Consider the following 17,763-nt stretch of genomic DNA (forward strand, 5'->3'; position numbering starts at 1 on the left):
CAGGTTACAGGTTACATTATTGGTGAAAAATGCTTTGAAATTACTCATCTTGGTCTCATTTCTTACATCACCGAAACCTGGCATTTGAACAGGGGCGTGTATACTTCTTCTAGCCACTGTACAAACAAAACTCCTTTCAACTGTGACAATTGGTGCTGGCCTCTCCCAGAGCCGTTTGTCGGGTGTGCTGTCCCAAATTTGAAATGCTATTCTACATAGGCTTGGCACAAACATCCAACTGCCAGGCGCTCGGGGCGAGTTAAATCAAACAAAACAGATCTTTTATGGATTATGGGAGCGATCTATTTCTTTTCTGTAACTCAGTAATGTTTGTTTGCCTCCTCCACTAACACTTCCAATGCCATCATTTCAAACTTCATTTTACGCTTGCGATGCTCTCCCAAATTTTCAATCGGGAAAGCCATCAGTTACCTAAGGCGCGCTTTTAGATGGACTCCGTCGACAGTATATCCTGATGATCAGAGAGAAATCAGGCCCAGGTTGATTTTGCACTCCACTCTTGCACGCTTGTTTTTAGTTAGCAGAGAACAAAACTGAATTCTTAGCCCATGAGTCTGTGAATTTTGGGTCTGATTCCTCAGAAAACATGAGTGGAAAAATGGATGTGAGGCCAAACAGGCTATAACACTCATGCTTGTTTAAGCTCCCGAGCCCTTAAAAAAAAGCATCAAAAGTGTGTGTGAAATTACGTGTTCAAAGAGGCTCCGTGAAAGAGAAAGCTACCTCAATGACTACATCCTGCTCCCACATCAATACTTTGGAGATAAATTACGTGGCATTCATTCAGACAAGACATATCAGCTAAAAAATATTATTAGAATAAATCAATACAAAGCAGAATTAAAAAATGAATTAAATTGTTCCCCAAAATGTTCATGCATTCATGAGTGACGTCCATCGCAGGGATCTATATCGATAGGTTTCAGATTTGTACATTGATCTACAGTCAGTAAAAATGTTAACACTTGTTGGTAAGACAAACAATATTGAGACTTATCGAACACAACTTTAAGTGCACCTGTATTATCGAATAAAAAGTGGCGTAGAAGGGAGCGTTTCCTCACCATCAAAACCTCTTGAAACTACCAGTTAAGCCTTTCGCCAGACTAAATGTCACAATACTGTCAGAGGACATCTGTGACTCACAATTAACAACAGTCTCAAGTATCTTTCATGTATCCAAGGCCAGACATGGTGTCCCTCTGACAAGTAAACAGATTTACTGAACAGTAAGTCCAATGATAACTTAGCTTTTCACCACTGGTTGAGTTGCCAAGTCATAAAATTATCTGGCTCCGTTTGGTGTGTTAAATGTTCAACTTCACCTCTCACTCGGTTTCTTTGGCTAACACATACTCTGTGCATCTTACATATGTGTTTGTGACAGCCGCCATTACGAATGAGTCCAGCAGACATTAGTTTGATGAAAAAGGTGGGGTAAAGTGTGACGACTTCCTTACAAATGATGATGGAGTCAAGCTGTCTGTACACAATAAAGAAATAATAATTCTCCTGACCTGCTGGCCATGTTCCATTCCAGGGCCGGGTTCTGGGAGTTCCTCTCAACGTCGGAGGATACACCTCCTTTTATTCCCTCCTTCTCTGGCTTGAGTTGCTCCCATTGAGCAGTGCCAATGTTGATGGACTGAAGGTCGACCTGATACTGGCGATCCTCAACCTCTGAGCCTGGGTCACGCAGGATACCAAGGTTTAATGCATGTCTAAAAGGGGGGGGGGGGGGGGGGGGGAGAAAGATGGAATTGTTACCTTGGCGCATAATGGGACAGAAACATATTATACTAGTGCACAAATATATTTCATTGTGGTAAACGTCACACTGAATCACTTTTCACGAATTCCACTGAGTTGGGGTGTCACGGTAGGCCGTGGATTTAAGGTCCCAGTTGGGTTCATATTTGATAGGGAACAAAATTCAAAACATACGGAACAAATTGAAACACATGGCAAAAAAAAAAATGAAACCTGAACAAAAAAATGCTAACTTCCTACAATCAAATGAAAGAATGTGTCCAATAAAACGCTAAAATATATACATAAAATAAAACAGCTTTTCTTTTTCGGAAAGTGGTATATCAATTGTCTCCTGTTCAGGAAAATGAACAATGCATCCATTATTGCTAGAAGTTGTGTTTGCACTGCGGTAGCATGATGAATGAGAATATGAACAGGCATGTCTCACAATCTTTTCCTTTGCCCACTAAATAGTTCAGTATTTTTACAGGACGATTGGGAAGGGGGAAAAAAAACAGTAGTACTCCTAAGACCAACAACCCTGCCAGCTTATCATTGGCAGTAAACACTGCAAATCTTCACTGCCTGTCTGGCAAGACAGCAGCATAGTTTTCAGATAGTGGCCTGAGTACACCGCTCTTTCTTTTTTCGTGATCTCTGTAGTAGAGGACATGGACACAAACACAAATCTGGGAAGAGATGGAGAGATACATCAGGCATGGGTATGGCTGGCTTCAGTAGTTGAACTGCGACAAACACTATTCTATCAGTGCCAAGAAAAGATGATGCATTCTAAAGACAAGATACGCATGAATTCGCAAAGCAAAAAGGAACAATCACAATCGAGCATCTGCTTATGACATCAGAGCTTTTGGTTTGTTATGATATGTTTATTTGTGCTGGTGAATTCAAATGAATGCTTAAATGGAATAAATAAGAGTTTAAAATGACTACAGATGTAGTGGCAGGCTGAGTAGTTTTATTTAGTTCGGCAACGTCAATGCTAATTTTCATTCAGCGTTTTCCTCGCTTAGCCGCAGTAGAAAAAAAACCTCCACAAGTGCGTTATGTTATGACATAAGCATCAAATATAAAAACAACAGTGATGGGAGATCAGAAGTGCATAACCAGAGTTAGCTGGATTTGTTGACACACAAACAAGCGAAACTGATCCTTAATCAACATTTGGAACTACATTTATCAACATAGTTAGATTTGAATCAAGCCAAAAGCCCAACTATGATTTCGGTGGGACGTGTCAGTCTAGATTCATTAGGTTTTTTTGTAACACTACCTCCATCTCCTGCCCATCCTCAAACTCTATCTTTCACATTAAACAAACCTAAGTTAGCTCATATGCTTTCCAAATTGTCTCTCCACTTGAGCCCATTTAGCAGAGCCTCTTACTCATAATCAACATAACATGACCGTCTGCAGCCAGGTTTCTACATTGTTGAGCTGCAGGGTCGCGCCCCCCCCCCCCCCAGTGATATAAGTATAAATGATAAACATTTTTCTTGGTCATGCAGCCAATGGAAACCTGTGTGATTTAATATCAAACGGCATATTTCAGCCAATCAGAGGAAACAAGAGAGCTTCATTTCTGACAAATAAGGAGGGGAGGAATTTTGGGAGCTTCCCTTGGGGTGCAATAATAATTGAAGCCAGAGCTCTTGCTGTACATGTGTGTTTGGGGGTGGGGGGCACTGGCGGTTTGACATATTTGATTGGTCATGTGAGGACCACACTGCGTGGCCAAGAGGAGACAAAGAAGGCCTTGGGAAAGCACAGCACTCCACCTACTCATGTGCACATGTATGACCTAAAACATGTAAGGCAGGTGGAACACACCATTTATTCTCACAAGCTTTTATCACACATCTGCGAGCCACTACCACGTGGAGAATAGTGAGGAAAATGAAAACAACAACTAATAATTGACACCCTTTTCCAGATGAGGAAGGCATGACGGGAGGGAGAGTATTTGAGGATTAGGGGGCACGTAGTACCTTAATTTGCCCTTGTTCCTGAGCCAAACTTATTTAATAGCTGGGAAATATCAGTGAAAAGTTTTTTTTTTTTTTTAAATGACAAAATGCTGCAATTTATGTATGGGGAAAACAAAACAAAAAAACAAAAAAAAAGATCAAAAGCACCATAAATGCTGTAAGTGCACTGTATCCTGCATTCATGGTCATTATTTCAGGAGGCAGTTCAACTTCTTTCGAAACACACCATTTATGTCTGAGGAGCCACAAATCTTTTGGATTGGAGTTCAAATAAGACCGCTTGTTCCAAATGATTTTGGCAGAAAAGTCAAACACTACCAATTTGAGCACTGGCAATATGCTGAATGTAGACCTGCAAATTCACAGGTGCGTCATCACAGGAACATACTGTACATACTGTATATCCCTAGCCCAAATTCCCTTGAAAATAAGACATGAGAAAATATTTAAAAGCAAAAATGGAAAATTAATTACACCCTACATTGCAGTGTTTGAAAGTCTTTGAGTCTGTGCGTGTTTTTGACAGAACATTAATCTTGATTTGTCTCAATGGGAAGACTTCTGGGAGTATTGGTGATTGAGGTGTTGCAGATTAGGGATCATGTGGCGACAGAATTAAAGGAGGGGCCTTATAGATAGATGCAGGCGAACTCTGCTGTTTCATGATGTAGCACATCAAGGTGGAAGCCTAAACTGGAGAAAAAAAAAAAACAACTTTAAAAAATCAAATCTAGACATGGACTATATATTTGCATTACAGTGGAGAAATAATTGCTAGAAAAGTAAAGTTGAAGACCTTGAGAATATTGCAGCAAATTGTATTGCATTGTACAGCAAATTTTATTGGAAATAAGTAAAAGGGCTTGTTAAAAGCAGAATCCTGGGACGGACTGATTACCATGCTGAGGTTTTGAAGGCTAACTGAGGTTCAAGGTTGTAAAATAAACCACAGTGGGATCTGGTTGAGGCTGCTGGCCTGATGGTTGGAGTGTGGGAGCAGTGAGCTGTGTTAAAACACTCCAACCGGGGTGATCCGACAGGGCAACATACACACGTGTGCATAAACGCGAAAGCGCACAAACACTTCTCTTGCAACTTCCATCCAGACCCCTTTCCCAACCTCCTGCCCCCGGCTAGTGGTACAGGAAGCGCCAGTGTAATACTAAGCCCTGCCAGCTTCTGGGTCTTGTCACTCCAAAACCCACAACCTGAACCCACAACCCCAAACCTGTTTTTCACTCTATTTCCCCAACAATCACATGCAATACATGTCTCGTTGCACTTAGATTAGGAGATTAGGTCCTCTCTTTTTGTAGTAATTCAGCAAAGTGAAGTTCAAATAGAGATGTACTGATTCAAGAGTGCTCCATATACATTAGAACTTCAAAAGTTAAATGCCCCTGAAGTCATAGAATTATTAATTATACTGAAATGTCCGCGAACATATGCCTCTTAAGACCTCTGCGTACCTCATTTCACCATGCATCAAAGGAATAATGCTAGGTGCGTTTTGTGCTCTCTCTTTGACTTATTGTGGCTGTTCAAAACATTTTCTGAAAGGAGGCAAAGATTGTTCAGAAAGTGAGAAGAAAAAACACACCTATTAACATAAGGTCAACTGATTCACACTCACAAGCAGTAGGTTTGGTGTGCCAATACGTTTAAATGCTGTTGTCACTTGTTATCATGGTTAAGGTAGAGTGTAGTTTTCCATTTACACGGGTAACTTCATTTTACACTTGTTTGGCAAGTGTAAAAACTGGAATGGACTGTTTTTGACGTGAGATGTTCCTCCACACTTTGTGTTCAGCGATTTGAGGCTCCACTGTTTCAGGTTCTGGTGTTGCTCCCTCGTAGCTCCAAGTGTAGCCAGCAAGTCCTTTTTGCATCCAGGAGTCCTGTAAAAGCATTAGGCTGCACAGTGGCTTCTCAATCAGTTTGCTTTGACTCCCACTTGGCAAGTGTGAATGTTGAGAGGGAATTCATAAGCAGTATGATTCATAAAAGTTGCAATTACTAAGTAGGTTAATCCCCCTCCCTGTCTATAGTGATCTGTTCTGACTAGCCAGACATTCTGCAACTTGTGAGTGGCGGATTTATGACTCCAGTCAACAAATCAAATAGTTTTTAATCTGCAACCACCAATTATTGTAATTAAATCATTGAAATCACAATGCTTGCCAAGCCTCAGAATGAGGGGGTAAAATGATGCTGTGGAATATATACGGCAAGCAAAATATAAAACCCTGTCAGTTACAGTTTCTCCCAAATTAATTTTTGATGACTTCAACAAGGATGAAACTCAGTCACGAAGAAAACACCATTTTAAAGACGGCAGCAACAAGCTACTCCAAATGTGTGTATGAAAGGAACTTAATTGTTGGTATTCTAAGTGCGTTTTTCCTTTAAATGGGCTGACACATGATAAAGAGAAAGTGCAGCTTTCCGGCTCTGTGATTTAAAGTTCATACATTGGCTCATGGTCACGCCAATCATGCTCAGCATGACTCATCTTAACAGTTGTGCCCAAAATTCTAACTTATGCCACCCTCACGAAAGTCATACATGATACCAACCAAACAATGAGGCCATCTATTTACACTGCATCTTTATACAACACAAAATCAGTGTTTGCAGATTTATTTAATTTTCAATCTATCGCCCTCGCAATTTATATGTCAGGGAAGTGATATTTTTCTATAAACAGTTGGTATCGGATGTGTGTGTTACTCTAAACACTGGCTAATGTGCTCTCAATGATGGACCGCTTAACATGTCTGAACCTTCTAGCACATTCACGTGGCAAAAAATCCATGTACAACGACCACATATTTAATTTGGCCTCAGCCATTGCGTATTTTAGGTAATTCAAATATAGACGTGAACTTAAAAGTCGTACAGTTTGAAAACCAAACAACATCTCCTGGATGCATCGAGAGTCACATGTTGAGGACCGCACATTGAGCGTCGCAATGCAATGGGGGAAAAACTGCAACCCTGTACGGGGTTTTGAGGATCCACATAAAATATACTGTACTGTATAATTTTTTTTGAATCATGAACAAAATGGAGCGATTGTCAAGAAAGAAGCGGGTGGCCACAAAGAAGAGGAAACTGGCAAGAATAAGGAGAAAGTGTGGATATCTTGAGAGGCTGTTGGCAATGATGGATCGCCCCATTTTCTGACAGACGACTACGCGCTCTGGTTTCTAGCCACAGGTTCTCTCTCTCTCTCTCTCTCTCTCTCTCTCTCTCTCTCTCTCTCTCTCTCTCTCTCTCTCTCTCTCTCTCTCTCTATATATATATATATATATATATACACACCGTATTTTCATGACCATAAGGTGCACCATATTAAAAGTGCAGTCTCAGTTACGGGGTCGCTTTCTGTATTTAACACATACATAAGGCGCACCGTATTATTGGGCACAGGAATGGTAAAACATACTCTAGCTTAAAACAGGGTAGCATGCCTGCACGCTAAAACCATGTTTTTAAAAAGGCAGCGGGAGCAAAACTGAGTTCGGTTGTACTTTATTGAAGTATTTAACGAAGTACATTTTCACCATGCTTCGTCTCAAGTACTCACGTTATATTTTGATCAATCCTCATCCACAAATCCATCAGTCCTCATCTTCTCTATCCGAAATGAAAAGCTGGCCAAGTTCTCAATCAAACACGTCAGGTTCCCTCTCGTACTTGTCGGAGTCACTCTCGTTGCCGTGTGGCTCCTCAGAAATGATGCCGGCTTTTACGAAAGCTCAAACAACAGTGCAAGCAGACACGTTAGCCCAAGCATCCACAATCCATTCACAAATTGTGACATAACTCGCCTGGCGCTGCCTCCTAGTCTTAGTAAAGCTGTGTTCGCCATCTGTCATCCATGGTTCCCACCCCGCTTACTTCACTTTGAACGCCCCGTTTACACGGATGTCCAATGGTTCGTCAAGCCTTCCGGAATGATGGCAAGCTTCCTCACTTGCTGCACATGGCAGAGTTATTGCACTCAGTCAAATGGTGACTTGAGACACTTCTCCCGGCTGTTCTTTGCTCAATCCATTGCTCGAGTTGGTCTTCCAACTCGGGCCACCTCGCCTTGTTTCTGCGTTTTCTTTTTATTTTATTTTTCGCGGAAACTCAGCTTCATCTTCTTGAGTTGACGAAGCTTGCTTTCCTGCTTCCTCCACTTGGGAACCATGGATTCGTTGATCTTTAATTCTCTCACGGCTGCTCGATTCCCATGTTCCTCCGCGTAACTGATAGCTTGCTGTTTGAACTGTGCTTCGTAAGCGTGTCTCTTCAAGGTGCCATTTTCGGGGGTCCTTAGCCAAACCGATGCTGTTTTGCATAATGCACACCGGCGCTATATACCTACTGGGGGTGTGGCTTTAGCGTCCTACTTCACGCACCCTTTACGTCCGCATGCTGTCCTCAACCACGTCCGCTTTTCTTCTGTATAAGCAGCGTGTCGGCAGGAAATGCTCCCAGTCAGTCAAGCGGTCCAAAAACAAAAGTCAAGCGGAGCGCTCATCACACAACAACATTTATAGATGTTGGAACTTGGTGCACACATCAGGTGCACCACATTATAAGGCGCCCCGTCCATTTTGGAGAAAATGTAAGACTTTTAAGTGCGCCTTATGGTCATGAAAATACAGTGTATGTGTATATATATATATATATATATATATATATATATGTATATATCACACAGTTGAACGGGGGAGGCTGGTTAGCACATCGGCCTCACAGTTCTGAGGACAGGGGTTCAAATCCCAGCCTCGCCTGTGTGGAGTTTGCATGTGCTCCCCGTGCCTGCGTGGGTTTTCTCCGGGAACCTTGGTTACCTCCCACATCCCAAAAACATACACGGTAGGTTGATTGAAGACTCTAAATTGCTCGTAGTTGTGAATGTGTGCGCGAATGGTTGTTTGTTTACATGTGCCCTTGGCTGGCGACCAGTTCAGGGTGTATCGTGCCTCTCGCCCAGTGATAGCTGGGATAGGCTCCAACACGCCTGTGACCCTTGTGAGGATAAATGGGTACAGAAAATGGATGGATGGATATATCACACACACGCACGCACGCATGCACACACACACACACACACACAGTATATCCCCTCCTTGAGCCGTTACGTTCACGTGGTGGAGGTGTTTGTGCTAAGTTGTCGGGGGCGTTATGCCCCTGGTTGGGTTACGCAGGGCAAACAGGTCCTAGGTGGGGGACCAGACAAAGAACTCTCAAAGACCCTCTAGCCTGGACGCGGGTCACAGGGGCCCCTCTCAGGAGCCAGGCCTGGTTGGTGCACGCCCGGCCGGGCAAAGCCCGAAGAGCAACGTGGGTCCCCCTTCCTATGGCCTCACCACCTTTGGTAGGAGGGGCGAAGGGGGTCGGGTGCATAGAGAACTGGGCAGCAGCCAAAGGCTAGGACTTTGGCGATCCGATCCCCGGGTAGAGAACCTGGCTCTAGGGATGTGGAATGTAGCCTTCCTCCACCTTCGGGTCATGAGTGTTGTTTGTGTCTATGCACCGAACAGCAGTTCAAAGAACCTGCCCTTCTTGGAGTCCTTGGTGAGGGTGCTACAGAGCGCCCCTGTTGAGGACTCCCTCGTTCTTCAGGGGGACTTCAAACCTCATGTGGGCAATGACAGTGAGTGCTCTGCTGGGGACGTCTGGCAGAATCCCCTGTCAGAACTTTGACCACGTCCCGGAGGAGGCGGGGGATATTATTCCAAGTGGACCATGTTCTGTGCCTCCATTGTTGAGGCCGTTGACCAGAGCTGTGTCCGTAAGGCGCTCGGTGCCTGTCGTGAACACTCCCTGAACCTATTGGTGGACACTAGCGATAACCGATGCCATCAAGCTGAAGAAAGTGTCCTATGGAGCCTTTTTGGCCAGTGAGATTCCAGAGGCAGCTTATGGGTACTGGCTGGCCAAGCGGAACGCAGCTTTGGTGGTCGCTGAGGCAAAAGCTCAGGCATGGGAGGAGTTTGGAGCCATAGAGAATGGACTGATAGCTTTGAGGAAATACTGGTTCACAATCCGGCATCTCAGGAGAAGGAAGCAGTGGACCGTCAACACTGTGTATAGTGGGGACAGGGTGCTATTGACCTCAACTCGTGACGCTGTGAGTCGTGGGGTGAATATTTTGAAGTCCTCCTCAATTCCACCAACACGCCTTTCTATGAGGAAGGAGTCTGGGGACTCTGAGGTGGGTTCTCCCATCTCTGGGGTTGAAGTCACCGAGGTGGTAAAAAAGCTCCTCGGTGGCAGGGCCCCAGTGGTGGATTAGATTCGCCCGGAGTTCCTAAAGGCTCTGGATGTTGTAGGGCTGTCCTGGTTGACACAGGTTATATTAAGATATCAACTCACTGGTTCTTACAGGTGTTTAGACACTATAAAAAGCATCCCACCACACCATTCATCAATAGCACTGCCTTGCTCATCCCACATCCTTTTCTGTCCTCTTTCATCTTGTTCTATTGGTTAGTTGTTGCATGTCCTCACCAGATATCCTGGGGGTCCCCACCCTCACCCATCCACAAATAAGAACATGATTTGACTGTTCTAACGTTACTTGTGGTCAAATATCTAGACTGTTTAGCTATTGTTCTGCTGTGCCTCGCACCCCTATTCCCCTTGCCCGTTCTGTCCCTCTGTCTGTCCCTAAAACATCAGAATAATTAAAAATGAAAAAATAAGCAGAGGGACAAATCAAATTCCCCAGCTGCACAGCAAAACTGTTCCATCAGAAAAGACATAGATATCCACCATTCTGGACGGCCATGCAGCTGAACAGGGCAGGTTTATATATTTCTAAAATAGGTAGCTGAGGATTTAGCAGCAACGCGAAATTAGCAACATTTCTGAAGGACAGTTAAGTTTAAGGTAATTTTTGTTAAACTGATTGTAAATGCCCCAAAAAATAAAAAATAAAACATCAAAGCAATAACATTTAGCCTTATACTAACACTCAATTACAAATAAGTCATGCTACCAATGCAGCAGCTGTAGTTAATGTCAGCTTGTTTACTATGGACGTTGCGTACAGTGCACGTCTCGTGCACATTCACGTTAGGAAGGGGCTTTGTTCAGAAATTTAAGGGGGGCGAGATTAGTGAAGTGTGGCTACATTAAAATCCAATCTAATAATTTTAAAACAGCACATGCCCGGGGTTTAACTCATAACACTTTTTTAAGTAAGGCCAGATTTGTATTACCCCCTCCTTAATAATTATAAGGTGGAGATTTTACATTTACTTGGGTTATCTGTGAGATATATTCTCGTGGATGACTAACATTTTACCCAATAGCTACTCTTTTAACCACTTACATGTTACACACAATGTCCAGACTTCCTTTTCCAGTATTTCAAACATGAAAATGTTACGACTGGTTTTTAAAAACAAAGAATGGAGTGTGAAGGCCACAACTAAACCATCCATGGAAGCCTATGTGAAAATGACTCAAAGCTACGGCAAAACTCTCTAAACACAGTTCAATTTCACTTGAGCTAACAGGGAAAGTCAAAATACGATTGGCCAACGTGTAATATGAGTCTTGACTCATGATTTGGCAGAGGGGGTTCTATAGAGTTGTAAAATTAGGATTGCTTAATAGCTTAAACAACATGAGCATTTTTTTCCACTTAATATTGATTAGGAGGTTGTGTATTGCCAGTCTGGTTCACATTACAGACACGCCTGTGAAGAGTATTTCTGAAGATAATCCTTTTTATCTGTCAAAGAGGGCTTCTGGCAAAGCACTTTTAAGTAAATTACACATTGTTGACAACAAATATTGAATCCTGACTACGCCTGTCACGATACTTAATAATAATGACTATATCGACTTATCGTTCGACAAATAAAATGGACACGATAGTTTCGACTCAATAAATGGCCATTGTTGTGGTGAGCTGGCGTGGGGATCACACAATGAGCCAACGGAGTTGGACGGCTGTGTCATTAGCCGCTATCGGGACGCCGGCAGACGGGTACACTCTTGCAGGTGGTGAACCTGTCCAGTTCTCCACAGCATTGGTCCATGTGCAGCATGTAGATTTACACAACATAGACACTTAAGGGAAAGTTATCTGTTTGCTTGCGAGCTCACAAGCTGGCTCACCCCCAAATGAGCTAGCAAGTTAAGTTGCTAAACAACTCGCTGCACGGCGGCAATGTCGTTTAAAATATCAGCTCTTCACTCCGTGTTTTTGTGTATGTTAGACCCCAGTTAACACCAATTTGGGAATATGATCTGTTTATTAAGCATGACCTCAGTGCCACACGTTATTCAGCCAGTAGTTGACTACAGCAAACGTCAACATATATTTGATTGACAGATGAAGGGCTCATCTTTATAGGACCACAGTAGCCGGGTTTACGTGGAGATGTTTTTGTCATTCCGATTGAAATTATTCCAAGTGAAGATCTCTGGTCAACTGTTCACATGTGACGTGATCTATTGCGATCAAGTGTATACATTATTGTGCACTAGATTTCATTGGAACAGCCGTGTGGCATGCGCAATGAACGTCACGTCATTTATCAAGATGCCGGTCCATCGTCTATTCAGAAAAGTGGGATTGTTTTTATAGATTTATTTTAAAAACGCTTGATTAAAAACGACTTATAAGTAGTTAAAAACAAGACCTCCGTCATATACGAGTTCCGTCGGGAACCGCCATATTTACGTCGTGCGTAAAACGATGACGACACCCCACATTAACGGTGAGACGAAGCATGGTGAAAATGTACTTCTGTTCGGTTTAGCAAAAGGAATATTCCACCCCAATGAAATTGAATGAAATTCCATTCGGGTTTAGCCTGTTCATTACGACTGAGGTGCTTATATGGAGCATTTTCATTCGGTTTGTGCTTATAAACCGATTATAATCGGAATAGAAGGCTCCATATCGACCAGGCTAGTCTTGCAGCTTTTTATTCTTTACTTCAGACTCAGGGGGATCCATATCATAGATACAATAAAATCGAATAGAGAAACAAGAAAGGATATTATAATAAAAACAACAATAATAATACCAACAAAACTGTTTAAAAGCAAAAATAATAATAATAAGGTTGGGCCTTATTTTTCATGATTTCAGAGGCATAAAAATAGCAATATTAGTATTACTGTTATTGTTTTTGGGGAATATATTCTATATGAGTCATTCCACTGAGGTGGTACACAATGTGTAACATGTAAGAAAAATGTAAGAACTTGAATCATTTTGTTGAAAATATGTTTTTTTTTTAAAAAAAAGAAACATTTCTTTGAAGTATACCAGTATCCATTTAGGGGTTCATGGGATAATAACATACATAGTTTACTTAATATGCCCATTATTTGACTAGTGGTCACTTGTAACACTGACTCTAGATATGAACATGGAAAGCTGTTTATTGTATGAATTTTTCACACAAATACTAGGGTTAGTGTAGTTTCACAAACCAATTTATGTCCAACTTGTTAATGCACCGCAGAGTATCGAGTAAAAAATTTACTCAGGGCAAATATAGATGTGTGTAACATTGACTAAAAATACAACATGGAAAATGAAGGACCTGAATACTAACAGGTATAAGTGAATGAATTCAGTGGATACTTAATAGGACGAGTGAATTTTTCAATATCAGTTTCCTTACTTGGTATGATACCCTTCACATTAGACCACCAACTTGAAGCTTGAACGTTGACATGTTCCATCACTTGCCATTTTTAACTTCCAATTCAATCATTTGACCAACTATGTTTATCTAATTGTTTGTACATGATAAACAATGTAAAGTCAACATTTTAGATCATAGCGAACATTAAGGTTGTTTATATTTTTATTTTAATTCAGGTTTTTGAAAACATGAAAAAAAAAAAAAAACAGCAGGCCCCAAAAAGAAAAGCTTCCAGCTCATTCGAATGGACTATTAAAAACTAAATAGTAAAAATACAGAACACATGTGAGTACAAATAAAGTGGCCCCTAACGACATTTAAATCTGCATGTACTGGGAACTTTTAATGGACACAATAATTCAGTAAAATATCAGTCATGATACATCTGACACTCCAGTGCCTCAGTCTTTATGTAGACACAAATCAATTACACTGTAAGTACTGTATGCCACACCAAGGATGAAGCCTCAGTGATATGATGCAATGGAAATTAACCTTACCTGAAAAGCCTTATCTTAAATGGCACTAAACATGAGTGGATATTGCACAGCAAGAGGCTGCAGTTAGAGCAACGACAACTTTGTAGGAGTGGGTGGGAAGGGAGGATGTAATGTAAGCGCTTCTGTTGAACATAAAATGTGTGTAGAGCACATTCCAGGTGGAAAGCATTAGAGGAGATGGCACATCAAACAGGGCCATTTTTTTCCCCTCTTTCCTGCAGCCATGGTGGCAGGAAATGCTCAACAGCATCCTGTGATCTGACCAAAAAGTGACAGCATATAGGAGTCTAAATAAAACGGGAGGTTAAGAACATGTAGAAGATGTTCAAGAACATCCTGCAGAGAAGGGGGTGTAGGGGGTGGTCACTTAAGATGCATAATAATGACTGCGCCAACTACAGCAATACAAAGCAGGCATCCGAAGGTGAACTTGGCTTGCTTTAGTTGGACAGAGAATAAAAGAAATTAATTGAGGAAGAAAAAAAAAAGATGTATGGATTTTAAAATAACACTTGGACAGGTTTTACATTAAAAAGTGTTCCCAGATGTTCAGAGAATGTCTGTGTGTTTATATGTAGAATACTGTGCAACACAAGTCTGCCGACCAGTCACAACTTTATGATAACTTGCACAATAAAACATGTTCCATTACAAGATTTCTAAGAATGGTTAGATTTGCTTGGCACATTTGCAAAATTTGTTCTTCCTCACACCCTCACTCCGTTTAATGGATCTGTCATACTAATTTCTCAAGAACAGAACTGTTGCTCATACTGCAGAGCTAACTCATTCACACGCATGCACACACTGTACTGTATATACAGGCATATTATGTCACTGCCAGTTTTCATGGTGATATCCTGGTTTAAGCACCACCGCTACGAATACTACTACTACTAGGGGTCCACTGTGACTGTAAAAATGTGTGCTATTTTGTGTTTCAGGTGCATGTCGGTACTTTAATGTAACTGGTCAGACGATGTCTGAGCCTGTGCTCCCTGTCACCTGCTCTCTCTCGCATACATCAAACCAGGCATCCGAATAGTATAATGTCGTTTTATGATACCAATGATCTCACAACCAGCCACACATATGGAGAGACCGGACCAAAAAAAAAAAAAAAAAAAAAAAAAAAAAAAAAAAAAAAAAAAAAACACCAGGCACTGACTGCCTTGAGAGTTGCTCAATGGTGAAATGGAAGTAGTAAATTGAAAAGCATGATACTTTAAACCGTCCATTCATCATTACTGAGGATGGATGGAAATTGAGCCAACAACCTGACATTTTATTACAACATGAATGTACCGTATGTAGCAAAGCATTTTGCTTGAGTTAATAATTTTTCCCCTGATTACATGTGTGAAACTGGAGCTGGGCAGTAATAAATTGAGGGGGGTTGGGCGCTGACTTGGCGGGCTGCTGTGTATGGGTGCATGTGTGTACTGTTATGTGCGCCGGGTACGCTATGGAGAGAAGAAAGAGGACCACCACAGTAGAGCTGTCCATGTGGTGGCTTCACATTTCCCTCTGTGGTTAATTCAAATCTACATTTGGCACACACACGCGCGCATGCACGCACGCACACACACACACACACACACACACACACACACACACACGTCGATGTACAGTAGTTCAGCCACACAGTGGATATAAAAGTTTTACACACCCCTGTTTAAATGGCAGTTTTTTGTGATAAAAAAAATTAATAAAAGAAAATACACCAAGCTATATGATTTCAAAAACTTATTCCACCATGAATGTGATCTCTAACCTTTACAACTCAACTGAAAAATATAAATATTTTCGAGTTGGTAACTAAAAATAAACAACGAAGACAATGTGGTTGCACAAGTGTGAAGACCCTCTTAGGACTGGGAAAGTGGCACCCAATTACATTGTAACTCACGTTAAATTGGCGTCACCACACACCTGCCACCATTTGATGGTCTCGAATTAATCCCAAATTAAGTTCAGATGTTCTCGTAGTCTTTTACTGACATTTTGCTGTCACATTTTACAGTGCAAAACATGGTCCCCAGAGCACTACCACAGCATCACAGGTATCCCATTTGTAGCGTATATGAGTTGAATAAAGTAATGAATTTAGGAGAAAAGAATAAGATGGAAGCGATGCCTGCCTTACTTACTTTAGCGTAATTTTAAATCAAGCTATTTTATCTAGTAAAGGGGCACCGCATCACTTTTTAGACGTATAAAACTTCAGGACAAAGTGACGACAAACCTTTTTTCTTCAGTCTCGTAATTTTAAGGTTGCTACATGAATTAGATAAGAGTTCGAGACGGCCAGAGTTTTTTTTTCCCTCAAACCCAAACAACAATGCAGGTAGTGAATTTTATGGAAAATGTAATGAGATCTAAATTGGGGAATCTACAGGGAACCAATACAGAGAAAAAACAAAACAAAGGACGGACGAACATTGGCAAAGGAAACTGACTTGTGATGTGAGGTTGGGATGACAATGCATATAGCTGAGATTCCTGTTCTCATTAGTTTAAAACCCAAATATGCACTAATCTGTACTTTTCGTAGACTGCAAGTTTGACTTACATGTGTTGAGCAATTCAGGGAGGCGGGTCGACCTTCCGGGGGTTGGCAACAGCGCTCAAAAGGGATGGTTTGAAGAAAAAGGAAGGAAAGAGAAAACGATGCTGGCAGTTGCAATGCTTGACACGCAGTCAGGGAAAAGCTCGCACCGCAATTACTTCCCAACGGAGCCTTGTCCGTAAACTGTCCCACACCCAAAAGGGTAGTTTCGGGGAGTTGGCAGGAGCTTCCTGCGGGAAGTTCGGTGTCTCCCTGCCTCCGCCACCTCGTTCCGATAGTGATGCCGCTTGGTCTGAAGTTTTAGGGTCACAGTGCCATCGTGTGAGAGCATGTCCATTACACATTGTTCAAGGTATCAATCAGGAGAAGATTCTAAAAGACTTTCCAAGACATTAATGATACCATGGAACACACTGAAGACAGTCATTATCGAGTGTAAAAAATATGGCACAACAATGACATTACCAAGAACAGGACATCCCTCCAAAATTGATGAAAAGATGGTAATAAAACTGGTCAGGGAGGCAGCCAAGAGGCTGGCAGCAACTTGAAGGAGCTGCAGACATTTCTCGCAAGTACTGGCCTTGACATGTGACCACCATCTCCCATCTTCATATGTGTCCAGACGTAAGCCTTATTTTACAAAGAAAAACATCCAAGTCCAGCTACATTTTGCAAAAACACACTTGAAATGTCCCAAACATATGTGGGAAAATGTGTTATTGTCTGATGAAACTAAGGTTGAAACTTTTGGTGATAATTCCAAAAGGTATATTGGCCCTAAACATTACCAAAACAACACTATACCAACAGTGACGCATGGTGGTGGCGGCATCATGTGTTGGGGCTGTTTTTCTTCAGCTGTAAATGTGGCCTTAGTCAAGGTGGGAGGAATAGTGAAGAGTTCCAGTTCCAAAAATTAGTCAAGTTTTAGCACAAAACTTTCAGGTTTCTGCTAGAAAGCAAAAAAATAAGTCAGGAAAAGCCTACTAGAACATCTGAACTTTATTTGGGGTTAATCCAAGGCACTTTAAATGGGCGCAGGGGTGTGCTGACTCCCATTTTACATGAGTTTGAGTGTGATTGGTTAATTCTGAACACAACCACATTCCCATGGGGGAGGTGCACACTATCGAAACACATTATTTTCACTTTCCCTATTGAAAATATTTTATTATTTTATATTGAGTTGCACATGTCAGAGAGAGCGGCACGGTGCCCGACTGGTTAGAACA

General features: G+C 41.8%; 1 protein-coding gene across 9 annotated transcripts in view; it reads right to left on the bottom strand.

Annotated features, from left to right (window-relative positions):
- The window catches only part of LOC133401149 (intermembrane lipid transfer protein VPS13B-like), a 482,547-nt gene that overhangs the window by 166,487 nt on the left and 298,297 nt on the right, over positions 1-17,763 (bottom strand). For all 9 annotated transcript variants that reach the window (XR_009768384.1, XM_061673722.1, XM_061673719.1 and 6 more), the window contains one exon: positions 1,539-1,742. Coding sequence is in view for 8 of the 9 variants with exons in the window: in XM_061673722.1 (XP_061529706.1) it covers positions 1,539-1,742 (204 nt within the window). In the remaining variant the exon portion in view is untranslated. The remainder of the gene's footprint in view (positions 1-1,538; positions 1,743-17,763) is intronic.

Source organism: Phycodurus eques, chromosome 4 (genome assembly GCF_024500275.1).
Source record: "Phycodurus eques isolate BA_2022a chromosome 4, UOR_Pequ_1.1, whole genome shotgun sequence".
Lineage (NCBI taxonomy): Eukaryota > Metazoa > Chordata > Actinopteri > Syngnathiformes > Syngnathidae > Phycodurus > Phycodurus eques.